Genomic DNA, 20,535 nt, shown 5'->3' with positions numbered 1-20,535 from the left:
TTATTATTTATTAAACGAGTTCTACTTTTGGTCCTAAGTTTTACGATGCAACGTTGGTTTTCTAAATGCTTTGAAAATGAGTAGAAAATTGAAATGCTCAACTTAATATTATGAGTGTCCGGTTAGCTTGTTCACATTTCGATTAATCTTGTGGACAATTTGATTCTACGATGTTTTGGTTTTGATTTTGAGCTTATCTTTTTTCAAGTTAAAGGAATAAATACAAATTGTAATACATCTGAGAGGTCTCAAGTTCTATCTTTTTTTTTTAAATACAGTAATATTGGGTGTTGTCAATTTTGCATCTCAGGACCGAATTAACATGAAAATTTTGCTACAAGAATTTATATCCATTCCTTGAAAGCTATAGTAAAATTAATTTGATCCAACTCTTTGAAATGTTAGCTTTCCATATTTCAAATCAACTTTTTAAAATGTACATATACTAAATAACTTTATTTAGTTATAGGTATTAATGTTAAATAAAATATGTCAATGATTTATTCAGATATTGATTAATTATAATTTTAATTAGATCATTAATTGGCATATTGGACGTAAAGGATTAAAATATCAATGATATGAAACTTAGAAATTTTGCTGAATATCTTGATCTTGATGGATATTTTTAAATAAATATTTTTATTATTTTTCAAATAAGTAAATATATATATTATTTATATTAATGATATTTTAATGTTTATTTTTTTATGTTTCGTGGATTTTTATTAACGATGTAATGGTAATATCGATTCACTCTTCTTATCAATATGGAACCTATGAAAATATAAAAATATCAATACTCTTAAAAGGACTAAAATTATTGATTTTAATAATAATTGCAGTCACCATCATAATTTTACTTCAAATGAGATTTCACTTATTTTTATTTTGCCGTTTTATATTTCAAGCTTTTCATCTCGAACAAGGCAAAATTACAGAATCATTAAGTTAATTCACATCATCCTCTAAAATGTAGAACACAAAGAATGAAAAAAACTAACTACTAAGAACAATCCATTATAATAACAGATTAAAAGAGAATGAAAGCAAGGTAAAATGAGAATTGAAATTGAGAGTTGTCTCAAAATCCTTGTATTCTTTGAGGAAGTGGAGCCTTGATAACTTGAAGAATCTGCACAACTTCAGCCATGGAAGGCCTACTTGAAGGGATTTGAGAAGTGCAAACCAAAGCCAATTTGAGGATAGGCACAACTTCATCTTCTGAATATTGAGTCATACTTGGATCAACACAATCCAACACATTCCCTCTCTCAAGCAAATACCTCACATGGTCTGTCAATATAACCACATTGTCTTCTCCATACTCCACTGGCCTTCGTCCTGTCACGATCTCTAGAATCATCACCCCGAAACCGTGTACGTCGCATTTCTCATTCACCCTTATGCTCTGGCATGCTAGTTCTGGTGCGACGTACCCCAATGCACTTTGGAATCTGTTGTTCACGACGTGCTTGTCAAGCTTTGTTAGGAGTCTTGCGAGCCCGTAATCGGAGATCTTTGGGTTGAAGTTTTCGTCTAGGAGGATGTTGGTTGGCTTTAGATTGTAGTGAACGATTGGCGGGCGGAATGAGTGGTGTAAATGTGCTAGTCCTTTGGCTGTCCCAAGCACAATCTTGAATCTGTTATCCCAAGACAATGGTGGAGCTGAAGGAAGCCTTCCATGGAGTTGAGTTTGAAGACTTCCATTGTTAGCATACTCCATTACCAATAGCTGAGTTTGAACAGTCCAATAATAACCCTTTAAGCTGATCAAATTAGGGTGTTTAACCTTCCCTAAAATTCGGATTTCCCGGTCGAAATCTTCCGGATTTTGAATAATGTCTGATTTCACAAGCTTCTTCATAGCTACATCTCCTCCATCTCCCAATGAAACCTTATAAACCGTTCCGAAAACTCCACCACCAATCTCAGATGCCTTATTCAGCAAGGCTTCATGGTTACTAACCCAATTCGACGATGCCCTTGAGTTTGAATCAAACAAAATAAGCTTACCAGCAGTGACGGTCCCTGATTTCGAAGAGCTTGAACAGCTTTCCAACGCATTGTCAACAAACGTAAGCGATCTCCTCCGAGCAGAGACATTGAGCAAGGTGATTACAAGCACCCCAAGGGCAATCAAAGTGGCAGCAGAGATGGCAACAATGGCAGAGACACTGAAGAAAACATGATGTGGGGAAGGATTAGAGAATCGTGAAGGGCTGTTTCTGCTGCTTTGGCCACCCATTTGATTGGGATAGGCATTGGGATCAAGAACAAGAGGCTTAGGGACATTCATTTTGCAAGGTCCTTTAAGTAAAGGGGAGCAAAGGCCTAAGTTTCCTTGCAAAGCACTTTGATCTAAGCTTGGAAAAATGCCACCAACAGGAAGCCTGCCTGTTAACATATTGTATGAAATATTAACAGCCAGTAGGTTTTGAAGAATTCCAAGCTCTTGAGGTATTTCTCCACTTAGTTCATTTGATTCAAGTCTTAGAATCTCTAACTTGCTTAGTTTGGAGATTGACTTTGGAATTTCTCCACTTAGATTGTTGTGGGATAAACTCCTGCCATGCAAAAGTAAACTCAACAAGTTATCACCATATATAATATCATTTTCTAAATAGAAACCAACTTGGATTTCATATACACGTATGTGATAATATAGAAGATAAATGACTACTTAGAAACTTTTAGATATGTGATTAGTAATTTTAACTTAAAAATGTGTCATATACTTTCCTAATCTTTTCTATCCTTTTCGTTCCGTTTTGTAGATACTAAACTTTTAATTTTATGTCTTATAACTTCTTGATTTATTCAAGAGTTTTTTTTAGATATATGAGACATAAAATTCAATTTTTTCTTATAAATCAATTAATTTTAAAATATAGAAATATATCACATTGACCATATTTTAAAATCTAGGGTTTTGAAAGTTTAAAGACTCATCGTACACATTTTATAGTTTCTAATCCTATTAAACATAAATTTAAGTCTAGTTAGTTTAACCAAAACAAATAAAAAGAAATTGTAAAAAATAGTAAAGTGGACAAAATATTTACACTCATGACATAATTAAATGCAGTGAATTTTTGTCTTTTTAATTGTTTTTTTCATAAAAGGTAAACAATTTGTTTTTTTTTTTTTTTTTTTTTTGTATTCTTAAAAAAACTCATTTATAACGTATGAAAAAAAATAATCATACAATAATAATGTAGGAAATTTTCTAGTTTTATTTTGAATCCATCTTTAATATTGATGTTCTAACATGAAAAAAGTTAAAGTAAAATATAATCTACAACGATATTAAATTGAGGTTAGCTTGACTATGGTTGACACACTTTCGTCAAAGTTAGATCTTCACTACTACCATTATCGTACTAAAACAATATTTAACTTGAAAATGAAATAAGTTAAGTAAGGTGTAAAAAAAGCTAGATTTAGGAAAAAAAACCAAATTCTCAATAAAAGAATAGTCCGTATTCAACTACCAAGATAAATTCTCAAAAAAAAAAAAAAAAAATTCCTTTTGACAATTTTGAGGTCAAAATCAAAATTTTAATTGAATGTGAACTATGTTCATTTTGAAAAAGAAAAAAAAAAAGGAAGAAGAGAAAAAGTTATGCTTAAGGTTCAATATTGTAAAATTAAAAATGTCTATCCTTTTAGAAAAATGTACACCTTGAGAAGGGAAGGACCACAATAGCATAATACTTACAGCAAGTAAAGTGAGAGACAATTCCCAATCTCATCAGGAATTGGACCAACCAAAGAGTTTCCATCAAGTTGAAGAATCTTCAAACTTCCAGAATCACACAATTCTCCAGGAATTGAACCATACAAATCACTGCTTCTGATATCTAACACATTCAGGTTCTCAAACAACCCCATTTCTGGTGGAATCTTTGCCTTAAACTCATTCCATGACAGATTCAAGTACCTCAAATTTCTATACAACCCCATTTCTGCTGGAAAGTTCCCTTCTAATCTGTTACTTGACAAGTCCATTCTTGTCAGCTTCTCATATAGCTTACTTGATCCCACTGGAATTGAACCTATCAGCTCATTCTTAGACAAATCCATCTCCTCTAACCCCAGTTCAAACAACCCTTCTGGCACCCTTCCATTGAATCTGTTTCCTTCAAGCTTGATCACAGATAGCTCAGAACATTCCATCAATGTCTCTGGGATGTTCCCAGTCAGCTTATTGTTTGAAAAACTCATGTATTTCACCGATCTTAATACCCCCATTGTTAAGGGAAGACTACCAGTGAAGCCATTGCTTGAGAAATCCATGTATTCTAACCTTGTCATGTTCCCAATCCACTGTGGGAGCTCATCTGAAAAACTGTTGAATCCTATGTTGAAGAAGGTTAAGGAGGTTAAGAGCCTCATTGAGTTCGGTAGCGGCCCGGTGAGACGGTTTCCACTGACGTCCAATTTAGCTAAGTGGAGGCATAATCCCAAGTCTGAAGGTAATGGCCCTGAGAATTGGTTGTTCTGCAACTTGAGCTCTTTTAGATTATGAATGGCTGAAATCCCTTGCGGTAAAACTCCAGAGAAATCGTTGTTTGAAAGATCTAGTGTCCTCAGCCTTGTTAAAGACCAAATCCCAGGAGCAAAATTCACGCTACCAGAGAATTGATTGGTTGAAAGATTGAGAGTGTTTAAATACAAACAACTTGTCGGCAATGTGTTGGGAACAGGGCCTTGAAACATATTAGAGGCAAGAGAAAGATAATGAAGAGAAGAACAATTAACAAACATTTCATCAGGGAGTGGCCCAGATAAGAGATTATCAGAAAAATCAAGAAATCTAACGGAAGACATAGAGATAAGAGAAACAGGAATCCGGCCAGATAAACTATTGCGGCTGAAATTAACCCTGTCGAGACTAGGAGGAAGAGCAAGCTGAGGATTAAGATTCCCAGTGAAATTATTACCAGAGAGAGACAATACCTTAAGATGTTGTAATTTCTCAAGCCCTCTTCCGATTCTCCCAGATAATCCCAACCCATCAATGGAAACCTCAGAAACTCTGCCATTAATGGGGTTACATTTAATGAACTTCCAAGAACAAGGGGAATCGTCGTCCTCACTCCAGGAGGAAAGAGCGGAAGAAGGGTCATGAAGGTCGGATTTGAAAACGATTAAGCCGAGGATATCGTCGTTGAGTTGAGGAGAAAGTTCATTGAAGGCAATGGCATTTTGAAGAAGAATGGACATGGATCCCAAAAGGGAAAGAGCGAAGAAACAGAGGAAAGACATTGGAGAACAATGAAGTTCAGTTAATGGGGTGGTTTTTCAGTTGAAGAAGATGGAAAAAGTTACATGGAAAAAGAGAGAAGAAACAGAAATTGGAGGATGAAGAAGGAAGCTCGAAGAATGAAGAATGAAGAATGAAGAAGAAAGAGAGAAATGAAATGATATATGAAATTATGAATGGCCATTTTTGGATCATTGTCGCTTACTTCATCTTCTCTTATGTTTTTTTGCTCTCTCTTCCTTCGCTTTCTGTGCCTTTCTATTTTTAATTTCACCTTCTTCTTATATCATTATTTATCTATTTATTTTTAAACATTTTTCCAATCTATCCATCTTGATTTAAAAAAAAAAACGAAAAAATATATATATAATTTTTATGAACCATCTTTGAAAATATTTATAAAATATAAAAATATATAAAATTTTATCTATAATAGATACCGATAAATTACTATCAATGTTATCAATACATTTATAAATAACGATAGAATAGACAAACAAATATAGTTTAATCAGTATTCACGATTGATATAATATGAAATTTTCCTATACTTAATAAATATTCCATTTTTCTTCTTTCTTCATGTCGAGTTAAAAAGCTACTTTATCTACTTATTTTCTACTTGATTCTTTTAAATGTCTAATTTTTGTTTCAATACATTAGTTTAATCTTAGATTTCTTGAATTTAGTATCGTTATTTCTTATCAAGAGAATTGAATTTTAAGTTTAACTAAAAATTTAACTCTTAATACTTAAGGAAAAAAATGCAAACATGCAAAAGATCGAAAAATAATAGGTTTTATTTCCAAAAATAAAATAAAAAACAGTTATCGAATATTTATTTCTTCGAAACCTTAGGATAAACTGGATATTAGGTAACATAATTAAAAAAATAATAATAATAGAAATAGAAATTTATAAGTGGAAATAATATTAGTGAAGTTATAATTAATTTTCAAAAACTTAATAAAACAAAATTGAGCTAAAAATTTCAAATTGTTAAATGCAAATATGATTAATCTTAATTAATATGTCATGTGGCTTTAATCTTTCAAACTATTTAGTCACAAGACACATTTATAATAAAGTATAGCCTAAAGTGAAAACTAGGCCTCTCTTATAGGCTCTCAATGCTTTCATAAGTATAGTTTTTCCCCCTCATTTTTCTCTATGCTTTTTTTATATCTTGATTCAACAAAACAACAAAATTTTCTCTGTTTTTCTCTTAGATTTTCTTTTACCAATTGCAAAAACTACGATAAAATTACGATAGGGTTGTTGTCATTATACCTTAAGCTTTTAAACTAAAAGCTAAGCTCTCAAATTTATCAAAATTTTATAATTAGACCCTTAAGCATAATAACTTTATAAATTCTATATAAGCTTAGATTTTCATTTTTCTTTTATCATTTTGTGGGTAATTAAATTATCGTGAATTTGAGGATCCAATTCATTGCTTACGATTTTCTTAAAGTTAGTTAAATCATTACAATATGTTTTCAAAGATAATAAGAAAAAGTTTTTATAAAATAATAACAAAATAGTAATATAGAGTCCAGACTAGATCTAAAGTTTATTGAAAATAAATATATCATATCTTAAATACAATGATAAATTTTGTACTAAAAATATTATTTTGAATTTGTATTTTGATTAATATTTAAAATATTCCATATCTAAATTTTCAGAAAAGATTATCCAAAAAAATATCAATAAAATCTTGATTTCCCAATATCTAAAAGTTATAAAAATAAAAAATTCAAATTAATTAATTAATTAATATTTTATATCTTTAAATAAGTTTAGATATCTATGGTTTATATTTAGAGAAATTCATAAATATAACAAACTACTAAAATATTTATATCAACGTAAAATTAGTCGATCGTGTATAAAGAATTTTGATTTAAAACGATCGTGTAACTAAATATATTACATGCATTATTGATGGAACATTTTTGGTATTTTCTATAATGGGCTTGTGGACTTTTTTCGTTTTTAAAATTGTTTTATACAGTATAAATATTTGGACGTTTTGTTATATTTTTTTAAAAGACTCCTTATATCTATTATATACTTTTTTTTAATGTTTTATAGATTTATTTTATTATATAATAGAAAAACCGATTCTTGTATATAAATTGATAATATTAAAATTTTGAGGATGTAATTGCAATTACTGATATACATTTGGGGCTACTTTGGTAAATTTAGCATTCATCAATTGTTTTTTTCTTCTTTTATATATATAAAATTCAATCCATCATTTTGTAAAATTGACATTTGATAAAGTCTATACACCTTTAAAAATTAATGCATCGATGATTTTTAAATGCATCGTAACAAATGATCTAAATTTTCGAAGTTTAGCAGTATTTTCAAAACATAGTATCACCAATTTTCATTTAAAAGTACAAATATATTTAAATCTTTTTTATTGAAAATTGAAGGCTAATCTTTTTTTTATACAAAGATTAAAGTTTAAATATATTTAGTATAATTTAGTCTACACCTTCCTACATGTATATAACCACTTAAATTATTTTATCGCAACTTGGATATATATATATATATATATATATATATATATATATATATATATATAAAGAAATTAAGAAAGGGACAACAAATAATTTTATATCCCATAACTCGATACCATTTTCTTGATTTTGAAATTCATTAAATATTGTTTTTAGGATTCGATTCCATTACCATATTTTATTAACAATTAACAATTTTTCTTTTTTAAAAGGACAAACACCATTTTTTTTTTAATTCTCATTTTTACACAAATTTTTAATTTTTAATTATAGCATTAAATTCTGCTGTTTTTTCATCATTTAAAAATATGCCAATTTGCTTTATCTAAATATTATAACTTAAATTACATTGTACGGTTTCATCATTTCCCTCAATTTCAATTAAGTTATTAAATCTCATATTATATCCTCTCTCTTTTTTTCCCCCCTTAATTAAATTATAAGGATTCGATGTAATTTTTGAGTTTTTGCATGTGAAATTTTTTATGCAATTTTGTTTTATTTATGTGAAAAACGATTAGTTAATATTAATAACTTAAAATTATATTATTTGATAGAATTTTTATTTATTTGAGTTGGAAAAAACTTATAAACATGTGCTAATCTCAAGGTTTATGAGTTAATTACAGCAATTTGGTTGATCAAATTGCTGTCTAGTGGGAAGATATTTGGGATGTTTATGTTTTTAATTCAAAATTTGAGGGTTTTTTTTTTTTCATTATTTGAATTATTTATTGTATTGAAACTCAATTTGAGGGAAACAAATATATATAATAAATTGAAAGTTGTGTTAATGTGTGATATTCACAAGGGAATATTTGTATCAAACTTAATGCTACAAACAATGCATATTTAAAATTTAAAAAAAAAAAAAAAGTTTCTTTTAAAGTACATTTTAGAGAAATTCTAAAAGTAAAGAGTAATAATGAGGAAAAAAAAAACTAAAATCAATTGCTAAAACAAACTATGTTTAAAGTTTGAATATTAAAACAAATTAAATAAGAAAGTTTAAGTAATAATTTTTGTTTTGAAGACAATTTAAGGAACAAATTAATAAGAATCTAAACCTAACTTTTAAAGATATAAAATAAAAATGTTTCTTTAAAGTTGACAAAAATGGGGGAAAGTATAAACCAATATTTGTATTATTTTAGAACAAATTAACTTTCCAACATATATTTGAATAAAAACACACAAAATTTAGGAGTGTCCAATGAAAGGATATGGAGGAATGTTTTTAGCCTTTGTGAAATACAATTTATTGATTATTAAATAGAAAAAACTATCGAAAATTTCTAGATTTTATTAATGATAGATATTGATATACTTCTTTCGATGTCTATTAGTATTATCGAAGTCTATTAGTTTTTATCGGTGATAGATCTTAAATCTTTGTTATTTTTTTTTAGATATTTTTTGGTTTATTTTGCTATATTTAAAGATGTTTCTATCTTTTAAAATATACAAATTATACACCAAACTAAAAGTTTAGAATTTTACTAAACATAAAATTTACATTTATATCTAATAATCGATTATTGTATACAAAAATATAAACAAATTTGAAAATTTGGAAATTTGTTAGACAAACTTTTTAGGTTCGGTAAGTATATAAACACTTTCAATCTTGATTTTTCACTAAATATTTATAATTTATTTCTAACGTTAATGTTTATTAATTAACACTAAAGAACCTTAGGAACTATCTAATAGAAATTAACGTCAACAATGATCGAGTGACAGTAAATGTAAATTCTTGAAATCTGAAAAAACTAAATTGAAATAATACTCGAACCTTAAGCATAAAATTGCAACATTTTAAATTTATTAACTAAATTAAAGTCTAACTTAAAACTAAAAATATAAAAGTATAGTATTTTGAAATCTCGACACAGAATAGAAACTTAACTTAAAAACATAAAAGAAAACTAAAAATTTATTATAAATGGCAAAACCGTCGAAAAATATTTAAAAAGTATTGTAAAATTGAGAATTTGAAAATATTTTAATTTATTTTTGTATATTAGAAATACCATTTATTAACATAATGTCTAAATAAATAAAAGAGTAGAAGAGAACATGAGGAGGGAGAGGAGAGGAAGGGTTAGGAAAATCCAAGAAAAGTTCACGGGAATGACTGAATGACTCTTTTGTCCTTTTCTTTATGTCTTCTCTTTTTCTTTTCTTTTTTCTTTTCCTTCTAAAATGGTACTTATTGTGTGTGGTAAGGGACCACCCTTACCCTCCATACACCGCTGTCTTTGTCTCTAATTTCCATTTCTAATTTTCCAAAACACTCAGCAAAAAATAGGGGTAACCTTTGCTTTCTTCAACTCTCTTTCTTACCCTTTTTCTTTTCTTTCTTTTCGAACAACTTTCATACATCTCTCTACGTTACTATATAGTTTAAGTTTCTTAGTTATTACGTGTCGAGATCTGATATTGAGCTACGAATATCTAATCCATCTAATATTAATGTTGTCAAAAAAAATCTTAATCAACAATGTTTTAGAGATCGAATGGAATTATTTATTTTGTAAAGTAGGGAGATTAAAGTAAAAGTTTGATATTGGGTAAAGGTTTTGAATAGTAAGTTATTTGTGTTAAAATCTATGATTACGAACTTGATTGTAAATATTCAAATTCAACTAATCCCTTTACTAATTAGAAAAGAAACTATATTATTTAATACAAAATTTAGAGAAAAAAACAAATATCTAGAAGGACGAATATTAATTTATACCCATGAATCTTGAGAGTCGTTGTATCAATTTAAACCATAAACTTTCATATGCGTCAATTTAAACTCCAAACTTTCATGCATATATCAATTTAAACATTCGACTTTTATAAGTGTGTTCAAGTAAAACATAATAAACGGTTTAAGTTGGTACGTTTATATAAGTTCAAGGTATAAATTGATACATCTGTAAAAATTTAGGGTCTAAACTAATACAATTATTAGTTTAAGGGTTAAAATTGATATAATTCTCAAAGTTATTCATAATTCAAATGAATAAAATTATTAGTTTAAAGTTTTGACACGAACCCCAAAATTTAGGATATAAATTGAAATTTTTCGCGACATAACAAAACATTTGAAAAATATACTCATCTAAACATATAATTCAACCGATCAAAAGAGAGACTCTCAACCAAAAAGTCAAAATTTTGAATTCGATCCCTCATGGCTCACATATTAAGTTTTTTCTTAAAAGAAAAAAGAAAAAAAAGAAATTAGAGGAAACAAATCTTTGAAATTCTTGAGCTAATTTATGTACTTAAGATTTAAACATTACATATTTACAAATATATGAAATATTTAAAGGAAAGAAAATAATAATAATTGAAGGTGTTCAATAATTTTGAAAAATGGGTTTTTTATGGAACGACTTGTCGCACTCTAGCAATCCAGCTTCAAAAGGATGTCGTCTTAGACTCTTATTAGCTAATTTCAAAACAAAATCAAATTTAAATAATCTTTATACAAAAATAATTTACAAATGAATGAATGTATAAATAAAATTTAAGAATCTTTTTGTATTATTTTATAATAGAGTTACATTGTCTTATATAATATAATCATGGACATGGAGATTCTAAAATAGTGTATTTAATATCAAGGGGAATTTTGGCTGCTTGCACTCCATGTCATTAAAAAAATTCTTTCAAGTAAAACTAAAACTACCCAATTGTTAGTTAATTATATTATTTAAAAACACTTCGTTATGCCAACAATAACTTTGGGCATCGGTGTATGAGTTAAGGTCGAAGAAGTCTGTGGTTCAAATGCTCCACCGTCACAGATAGTAAAAAAAACCCTTAGGTTTCTATACAGTACAACATGAAATTAATTCAACTTTATCTAAGAACTAGTTTCAAACTGTAGGGACCGACTAGAAATCAAATTCAAACTCTCGAGATTTAATATACCATTTTTAAAATTTTAAGGAATAAAAGTGTCAGTTAATTTTGGAAATTGAGCTTAGAGACCAAAATCAAAACTAAATTCAAATCTCTGGTCGAGTTTGAGGGTGGGAAACCTAATTTGTATTTGTATTTATTTTACGTATATTATTTACGACTTTGACATTAAGGTTTAGAAGAATACATTATATATATAAAGTTTCTAATTTGAGAGGAATCTTTGATATTGTAATATGATATATTTTTTTCCTCTAAAAATAAATTGTTTTCTTTCTCTACCTATAAATGCAAGTAACATATCATTAGTGAATTGCGTAAATTTCTTTATCAATTCTCCACTGTTTGTGTTATTCGTTTATCTTTATGATCGTATATTTCTTAATATTATTATCGTTATCATTGGTTCGTTTAAAAAGAAAAAGGACATACTATAAACATGATAAGATCTCTATACATAAACAATAAGATGTTATGGTTAAAACCATCCAAAGAATTAATGTAAAATATAAGAATGGGGAATAATATGACAAGAGAAGAGAAGGGAGTTTTTGGGTTTTAATGGAAGGTTTCCATGTGGCATGTTACCCTCTTCCCCTATTTGATAAGATATATATAGAATTTCATTGGAGTGTTGAGAGAGAGAAATTGATTGGACAATAATTTGAGAGAGAGATGAGAGATTCTTCCTATTTGATGTGACTCGTGCACTTATAAGGAACGTTATAATTCATCTGTGCATCGTCTTCTAAACTAATGTTAAAATGGAGATTTCAATGTTATGGACATATTGATATTGATATCAAACCTTTGGATTAATTACGTATACATCTATGGATACTTTAATTCTTGATTGGATCCTCGGAAATAAACGAAGGGATTATATCATTTCACCATTCATTTTCAAAGAGGATCCGATTTTTCTCCACCCAACCATCTTAATTTGGTAATAGAAGCTATATATAGTTTGGTACATTTAGATCGACTAGTTCATATAAAATTTAATATTGTAAGTTTCTGTTTTCTTAAATATTTAAACACGATAGATATTAAAGAACAAAATACAAATATAATTCTATAAGGATAGCTACAATTAGAGTTATAAAATTTGAATTCGAGAAATTATGAAACGGTGTTATGCAAGTTTTCCATGATTAAATAAATAAATAATCAAGTCATCTTATACAAACAATATCGTCCTATATATATAACTCATGGTATGAGCTGTAGACAACGATCTAGGTGACAGTAATATAATCAACGGTTAGCAACAGAGTCCACGACAAATAGCAGCAATGGAACCGACAACTAATAGCAGTTCACAGTCATGCACGCAAATTTTATTTTGATTTGTACGAGAAGATTACTTAGTATGCAATGTTACTTATGTCTATTGCTCATCGATAAAAGTTTTTCTTGAATATTTTTATCGTCAACGAAATCACAAAATATAAATTTTACAATTTTAGTGGAACTCAAGTTTTTTTTTCTTTGTCAAGAAAGATAATTCTTTTTATGTACATGCACATCAAGGTAAATATAAACCTTTGTTATATCAAGAAATATATTTTTCTTGATGGTTTTTTGTCATGACCGTTAAAAAAGGTTAGATTTGTAGTATTAGATATATAGTTCTTTTTCTAAAAGTTTGTTTACCAATCAAAATAAGTATAACTCAATTAAAAAATTTATATTATCAACTAAGATGCATAGGAATATTAGAAAATATGAATTGATTGATGATAAGATGGACTTCTGAAGTTACAAATTGAGAGATTTGATGGCTTTGCCATTACTTAATTTTGCATTTAGTTTATTGGGAGATTTGTATATATAAATACATTTAGTTTATGTAATATTTTGTTTGTATGCTTTTGAAATTTAAGTGTGATAAGAAAAGAACTTTTTAAGACTTTTTGGGTCATGCATTCCATCATCAAACTTTTTCTTCAATGTAAAGTGAATGTGAAAGTGACAACTCTTAGTTGAATTTAATGAGGAAGAGAAACAACTTTAATTTATCATATTCCAATTGTTTTTCATCCAACTAAACAAACACATGAATCTGATGAATGTTCAAAGTAATCTTAACTTAAATTAATACAATAAAATACTTCAAGAAAACAGCCACATGAATGTGTTCATAATCTGATTACAAAAATATATGAATTAACTTTACAAAATCAAACACAAATAGTAAGATCTATCAAGATATTCATATTAAGAAGTAAGAGTAACGGTCTAACTTCATCAGATTACCAAATATTTTGATATTACTTCACTTTACTCTTTTCTATATTCTCTTATCAATCTGCTATGCTTTTATTCCAAGACACATGAAAAAGTAGGATAGCACTTATGAAAAAAAAAAAAAAAACAAGTTTAGCTCAACGGTATGATATTCCATCCTGAACTAAGAAGTTTAATCTCACGTACTAATAAAAATTTGATAAGATTCGAAGTTGCATAAAACAATATATTCACTTCCATAACTGATACATGTCTAAAAGAGAAGAAGGTAGTAACAGTCAAGTCACTTGGAAGCCATAAATTTTTCATTTTCAAATAAACAAGAAACATACAATCAAAAAAAGGAACTACATCTATATACAACTTCAAAAACAGTTCCAACCAAGAATTACTTTCAAGCTCCTGACATCTTGTTCAAAACCAGTTTTACTTTTTTTCTTTTTACCTCTTTCTACAGAGTGACTACAAGAATGAATCAATATATCCATAGGTATGCCTTCTATTATACTGTAGTAAGCTTGCATATGTCCTATCCCAAATTCCTATGTACAGAGACTCGTCATCTGGACTCAATGACACCCCTGAGATCTCTCCGAAGAAATCGATCTCTTGTCTCTTTTTGTAATCTGTGCTCGTGCTGTACACATGTACAAAATCGGCAGGTTCAGCAACCACCATGAACTGACCGTCAGACGAATAACGAATCGATCGAGCAGCACCGATATGTCCCTTCAGAACTGCAACGGGTGTTGAGAAGTTCCTTACATCCCATACTCGGCATGTCTTGTCTTGGTTCCCAGTAGCAAACATACGACCATCAGGGTGCCAAGCGGATGCAAAAGAGTAATCCCGATGCCCAACAACTGTGCCTATAGTCTGAAACACATTGCAAAATGTCATATGAATGTCACTCTGAGAGTTACAAGGCTTAAATGCCATGACCAACTTGCTTAATTGTGTGATGAACCAAAATACTAAAATATCTTCTAGGCTACTTAAAGATGAGGGAAGAGGATGATAATTATCATCTGAATTTCCTATCTATACTCTCTGGAAAGAATCAGAGATATATTCATACAGAGACCTTATGATCAGTGCAGTTTAACCAGTTTGAAGAGAGAAAGAGCATAGCAATAACCAAGGTTAATGTTTTTCTTCTTTTCTTTTCTTTTTTTTTCTTTTTTATTTTTTGCATCCGTGAGAATTCATACTAGCTTGCTTGCACCTCAACGACAACATTTGGGTGCAAAAGACCTTGTAGAATATTTAACCCTAGAAAGGTGGCCACCATGCAAAACACATTCCTCTACGTCTTTTATTATACCTATGACCCTTGTTGACCAACAGGGTGAGGTGATTTGAGCTTTTATACCCTCATAACATTATATAAATGTAAAAAAACCATGCATTAAAAGAAATTAAGACGGTATCTTGAATCTTATGCAAAATTAAAACAAAATTCTAAGAGTCATATTCAACATCATTTCCATGATTAGTAGAACTTCTGTTTCCGATCTTCTTTTGAGGCAAATAGAAGTAAAAATCATTCAAAAGGTCCTTTAAATGCTACCAAGTGACATGAAAACTAAGAAAGTACATTATTGATCCACCTCATTTGTCTTCCATCTTTGCAGTTCCTTCCTCCCTACTTTCCCATTTTATATTTTATCTCGCCAAAAGATCTACACTATTCCTCCCTGATTTTTGCTTTTGACCACGTGTTACAGACTTACTGTGCGAGTAACAAGAATGCAGCTAATGAATCAAAGAAACGTGCAATATCTTGGAAATAACTCAAGAACATGCCAGTGACTTCTATGAAACATGAAGTATTACTTGATGAAGGAATTAAGCCCAAATTGTGAGGCCAGACAAGAACTTCAAACAACATTGACTCATTCAAATCCTACTTGCATTCGAATATAATCTAACACAGTTCAATCTATCTGCATGGTAAGGAAACTTCCTTACCGTTCCATTTCGTGAATCGACAATCAATCCATCTGTGTGATCACCAACAACAACAATCAGCCTGCGATCTGGACTCATCGACGTATGCTGCAGCAACATAAATAAAAAATCATTAAAATATTGTCCCTGAACACTCAAACCATTCATCCCAACCAAAAGGACTGTTTTTAGTATGCTATCTATAGTTGCATTCAATAATTTGAAATAGTTGTAAATTAACTTTCACTACTACAGCTGTACAGACAGAATAGTCCTGGCATAGGGCACTAACAGTTACAAAGCATTCATCTGCTCAGGAAATAAAAGAAATTAGTGGTGAAAATGCAATGGAACAGATTGGGAACATAGACCCAAACGTTCAAGTAAAACCTGAAGGAGACATACATTAACTGGCCAAGGAAAATGGAAGTGATTCAAAAGCTGGAACCTCTCCATGTCGTACTCTCTCATGCTGCAATCATTATTTGCTGCCATGAAATGTAATTCACCACTGCAAAATAAACTAATCAGTCTGAATTCATGTACATAATCCAGCCAAACAAGACAAGACTCAGCTGAAGTGCTAAAAATACCTTCTGCTATCATATATTTCAACAGCATTTGTAATGGCATTCTCGTCATGTGTAGTACGAGTACAGAAGCTTACTCCTTGTTTATCCAGACGCTGCAGGAACAAACAGAGTTATTAAGACAGTACGATCTGAAATAAGCCACTTATTCAAAGAATATTTCCTCCAAAAAAAAATAGTCAGCCTCAAATTTTCAACTTTAACTCAACTGAATCAGATGGTAGAGAATTTTTCCATAAGACAGAAATTCACAATGAACAATGAACAATGGCAAATATCAAATTGACACCACTCCACTCAGTTAACCAAACCATGGAAGCTAAAAACATTTAAGATAGATTGCAAATGTTGAATATTGAAATTGAAACAGATTTGAAGTGAGACACAATAACAAAATGTCACATACAAAATTGACATCATTTCTCTCAGATTACACGATTCGACCAAACCATGAAAGATAAAAATATTTAAAATAGAACAAAGAATTTTGATATGTTGAAAATAGAACTGATTTGATGTGAGACACTATCAATAAAGCAGAAGGTGTTCTTCTCCAGGAACTGTGTTCTTCTTTCATGAACTAAGGGAATTTGGAAGTCCAGCATGGGAAAAAAAAGATTAAAATAACAAGCGACATGCTGACCTTACAAGTAAGCTCTCCTTGAAATCCACCTGCAACAAGAAAATTCTCCTTGACTGCAAGTGTGCTAATCTGAGTTTGTGTAAAACCCTCCAATAAACTTCCAGCATGTTTCTGTATGACCAAGCAAACAAAACAAATTACAGAAGGCATAGGGAACTTATGAAATGAAAGCAATCACATTGAACCTTAACTCCTACTCCCAACCCAAGCCATCAGCAGAAAATAAATAGAGCTTGAGAAACAATAAGCAAGAACAAGTGCATAGAAAAATAGACACGAGCAATGTAGCAGATACATCATTGGAAAGGTACAAATGTTTCTTTACGATCAACATCAACAGCCAAAGCCAAAAAGAAAAAACATGAATTAAAAGGGATCTTGATTTGTGGTCAAAACTGGGAAGTGTTATTTTCAATGGACTAAACAACAACATTAATCATTTTATACCCTAACTCTCATTTGTAATGTAATATGATGCTTTAGTTACTAGGTGGGCAGATTTGTGTACAAAGATAAGAGAACAATGCCTGTGCTGGTCTCTGACTCTCTTCCATTACAATCTTTTCATTTGCTAAAACACGATGGATCAATGAGAATAAGTGTGATACCAACCTCTGTAGGAGCTATATGCCCAGAAAAATTGAGAATTTCAGATAAGTTGCCAGATAAAGATGACCAATGCATGACAGAATAGTTGGACATCAAATAGACATCATGTTTTGAAGTCGCCCAGACCAAGTTCCTTAGCTGCAAGACAAAAGTAAATAATAAATTATTTTTCCTCAAAAGCACTCGGGAAGAGGGTACAAGCACAGAATCCAACAACAGCGACTAAACTATTTGAAAATGAGGATTTCACTTCAGAATTCCATTCATTTTATCATGGGCAGCCTGACCAGTTGCCAGATATGGACACAATTACAGCAATAAAATGTAGCAGATAAACAGATCACTTAACACACAAAAAAAGTTGTCCATATGTCGTTTGAGAACAATTGTGAATCAATCACCATTTACCAAAAATAAATTAAAAATGCCTAGAGAACGGACCAACCAACCAATCCTATGACCCTGTATGTGAGCGGTCCTGGAAGGTGCCAAGGACACGTATGCATAGACGGGTGAAATATCAAATACGAAACTTCATACCAAGGCATTTTGAAAAGTAGTAAACTAACTAGTCCATAGAAAATGTCAAATAGAGTATCAACTTATATTCATTATAATTATTAGAATAGAGAATTGAACATTGTCAGCTGCAATACCTGAAAGTGCAAGATAGTAGGCTTAACCAGTCTTGTATTATGAAAGAACTCATAGTAGTTCCCTCCTTTCTCTATTGCTTTGCATTCCTAAAAAGACAAATACAATTACTAAAATACTTGTGTAAGAATTTCCAATGTCCATAAGGCCGTGACAGCCTCTGCTCAACCTTTTGAACCTTCAGCAAACATCGATAATCATATAACAATTCATACCTTATCAACGGCTGCTCCAGATGAAGGAATATTTTCATAATTTTTGTACTGTTCAAGCCTTGTCAACCGGTACTTCTCACGACTAATGTTCAATCTATCCCATGGAATACCTTGAATGTCCAGTCCCTTCCTCGCAAGGGCGGATGATGTATCTATTGACTTCGTAAGCTGCAAAAGTTTTATGAAGATCTTAATATCAAAGGGTCACACATGATTTATGAAATAACCAGAATTAGCCCAATAAAGAGCCATAACAACAGTTTGGAAATCAAAGAAAACAAACCATGTCAAATTCGTCATCACCCAATTCTCCATCACCTCCATCATCAATTTCATCAGCCATTTCATGGCCAGCAGCCATGTAATCAAATTCATCCATATTTTGCTGTTGGTAAGACATGCCGATGCACTCCTCACCAATCTATATATCTCTGCGATCAAACCCATAAACCTTGCTTATTAAATAAAATTCTGTGTAGAGAATGCATTTTCATCAAAACAGAACCAAAGCAACACATGTAAGAAAAAAAAAGAAGGTAGAAAAATTCAAACGAATACGCTAACAACCACCACCAACATACATAAAAAAAAAAATAAAAAAAAAAAAGACCAAAGAGCAGGAAATTACAACATTCCCACAAAAACCCCCAATGAATATAAAAAGAAAACAAGATGCACATTCGAACAAGAACGAATTTTATACGAACCCAGTTCTTAATTTTTCTTATCAATCATTATTACGAAAGAAAGAAACAGAGAACTAATCATTCAATGAAAAAATATCATACCCACAAAATAAAAAAACCTAAAAGAGAACAAGACGCTACGCAATCCAGAACAAAAAATGCATGTAATCAAACAGAAACAGAAATCAATCAACGAAATTCCATAAACGACCAAAAGAAGAAAAGAAAAACAGAATAGAAACTTAAAGTGAACCTTGTGAAAGGGAATTCACAGAAAAGGGGATAAAAAAATCAAATTGAAGAACAAATTAAGGGATAAATAAGAGAAAAAGGAGGGGGAATAAACACACGGTTGTCACTCCGTATGGCTTCGTTTCGTTGCTACCCTTTCTCCTTTTTCTCCCTCAAAATTTCCAGAAACGATAACGATGGTGGGGGGGTTTTAAGCTAAATCCGCAAACCGACCTCTCGAGAATTTTAAATTATATGAACATATTATTATATTAATATATGAAATAAATATATGAAGAAGATGATAAAATAATGTTTTTTTTTCTTCTTTTGATTAAATAAAGGTTGAAACTTGAAAGCTATGAGCTATGTGTTCAATTTATTTGTCAAAGTTCTAGATTAGAAGAATATATATTTGATGTATTGAGACTTATCCATTTGTATAGTAAAATGTCTTCGATCTCCTTGTTCAAATATATGGTAGTCAAAGAACTTTAGGTAATGATCCTCGAAGATGATAGTATTGCATTGTTGAATGTATCGGAAAATTATTTAGTTGTTGTGTCAAATGGTAATTATAAGACAAACATGTTCTAAACTTGCATCGGATGATTATCAAGGAGTGGTTGCAAATTTACCTAAAGAAAGGAAAGTATTAATCTAGAAGCTGAGGTTATCTTGAAAAGTTTGAATGTCATCAAACATGAATGGAGAAGGTCCAACCAGTTGTTAGAAGTTGATTTTGATTCGTTAGAGGCCATTGATCTCATAAATGGGACGGATTTCTCCTTGTCTGAATTTAGGCTTTTATTAATGATATTGTTTTTGTTGGAAAATTTGTTAGTGTGATATGTTTTTGTCGTATTCTTTTAGGGTTGAACAAACATGTTCATGCTTCTCCAACTATGACATCCTCTCAAGTTTTAAGATGGAAAGATTGCTTTTCAAATAATATATTTGATTAGGAGGTTGGG

The 20,535-nt window shown here is 30.3% G+C and overlaps 2 protein-coding genes across 3 annotated transcripts; both read right to left on the bottom strand.

The window, feature by feature from the left end:
• Positions 1–857: 857 nt before the first annotated feature.
• On the bottom strand, positions 858–5,528 carry LOC103494532 (probably inactive leucine-rich repeat receptor-like protein kinase At3g28040). Its single transcript, XM_008455750.2, has 2 exons — positions 3,722–5,528; positions 858–2,567 (listed from the first exon to the last, which is right to left on the bottom strand). Exons 1-2 carry the CDS (start codon positions 5,269–5,271, stop codon positions 1,085–1,087), a joined length of 3,033 nt encoding a protein of 1,010 aa, XP_008453972.1. The 5' UTR covers positions 5,272–5,528; the 3' UTR covers positions 858–1,084.
• An 8,738-nt stretch (positions 5,529–14,266) lies between these two features.
• LOC103494531 (uncharacterized WD repeat-containing protein C2A9.03-like) lies at positions 14,267–20,100 on the bottom strand. Of its 2 annotated transcripts, none has more exons than XM_008455747.3 (10): positions 19,681–20,100; positions 18,928–19,075; positions 18,645–18,812; positions 18,432–18,518; positions 17,779–17,913; positions 17,167–17,277; positions 16,527–16,618; positions 16,339–16,444; positions 15,955–16,041; positions 14,267–14,859 (listed from the first exon to the last, which is right to left on the bottom strand). In XM_008455747.3, exons 2-10 carry the CDS (start codon positions 19,042–19,044, stop codon positions 14,446–14,448), a joined length of 1,317 nt encoding a protein of 438 aa, XP_008453969.1. In that variant the 5' UTR covers positions 19,045–19,075; positions 19,681–20,100; the 3' UTR covers positions 14,267–14,445. The 2 variants fall into 2 exon arrangements, with proteins under 2 accessions (XP_008453969.1, XP_008453970.1); XM_008455748.3 differs by having other exon boundaries at positions 19,584–19,845.
• Between the last annotated feature and the right edge of the window lie 435 nt (positions 20,101–20,535).

Source organism: Cucumis melo, chromosome 7 (assembly GCF_025177605.1).
Source record: "Cucumis melo cultivar AY chromosome 7, USDA_Cmelo_AY_1.0, whole genome shotgun sequence".
In the NCBI taxonomy this organism is placed as follows: Eukaryota; Viridiplantae; Streptophyta; class Magnoliopsida; order Cucurbitales; family Cucurbitaceae; genus Cucumis; species Cucumis melo.
This window is presented reverse-complemented; position numbering and strand designations above follow the sequence as displayed.

Coding starts and splice junctions, on each gene's coding strand:
- LOC103494532 (XM_008455750.2), bottom strand. CDS start 5,271: ATGTCTTTCCTCTGTTTCTTCGCTCTTTCCCTTTTGGGATCCATGTCC. Junction 2,568..3,721: donor TGTCTCTCACTTTACTTGCT/GTAAGTATTATG, acceptor TTTGCATGGCAG/GAGTTTATCCCACAACAATC.
- LOC103494531 (XM_008455747.3), bottom strand. CDS start 19,044: ATGTCTTACCAACAGCAAAATATGGATGAATTTGATTACATGGCTGCT. Junction 16,042..16,338: donor ATTTTCCTTGGCCAGTTAAT/GTATGTCTCCTT, acceptor ATGTTGCTGCAG/CATACGTCGATGAGTCCAGA. Junction 14,860..15,954: donor TCGATTCACGAAATGGAACG/GTAAGGAAGTTT, acceptor AATGTGTTTCAG/ACTATAGGCACAGTTGTTGG.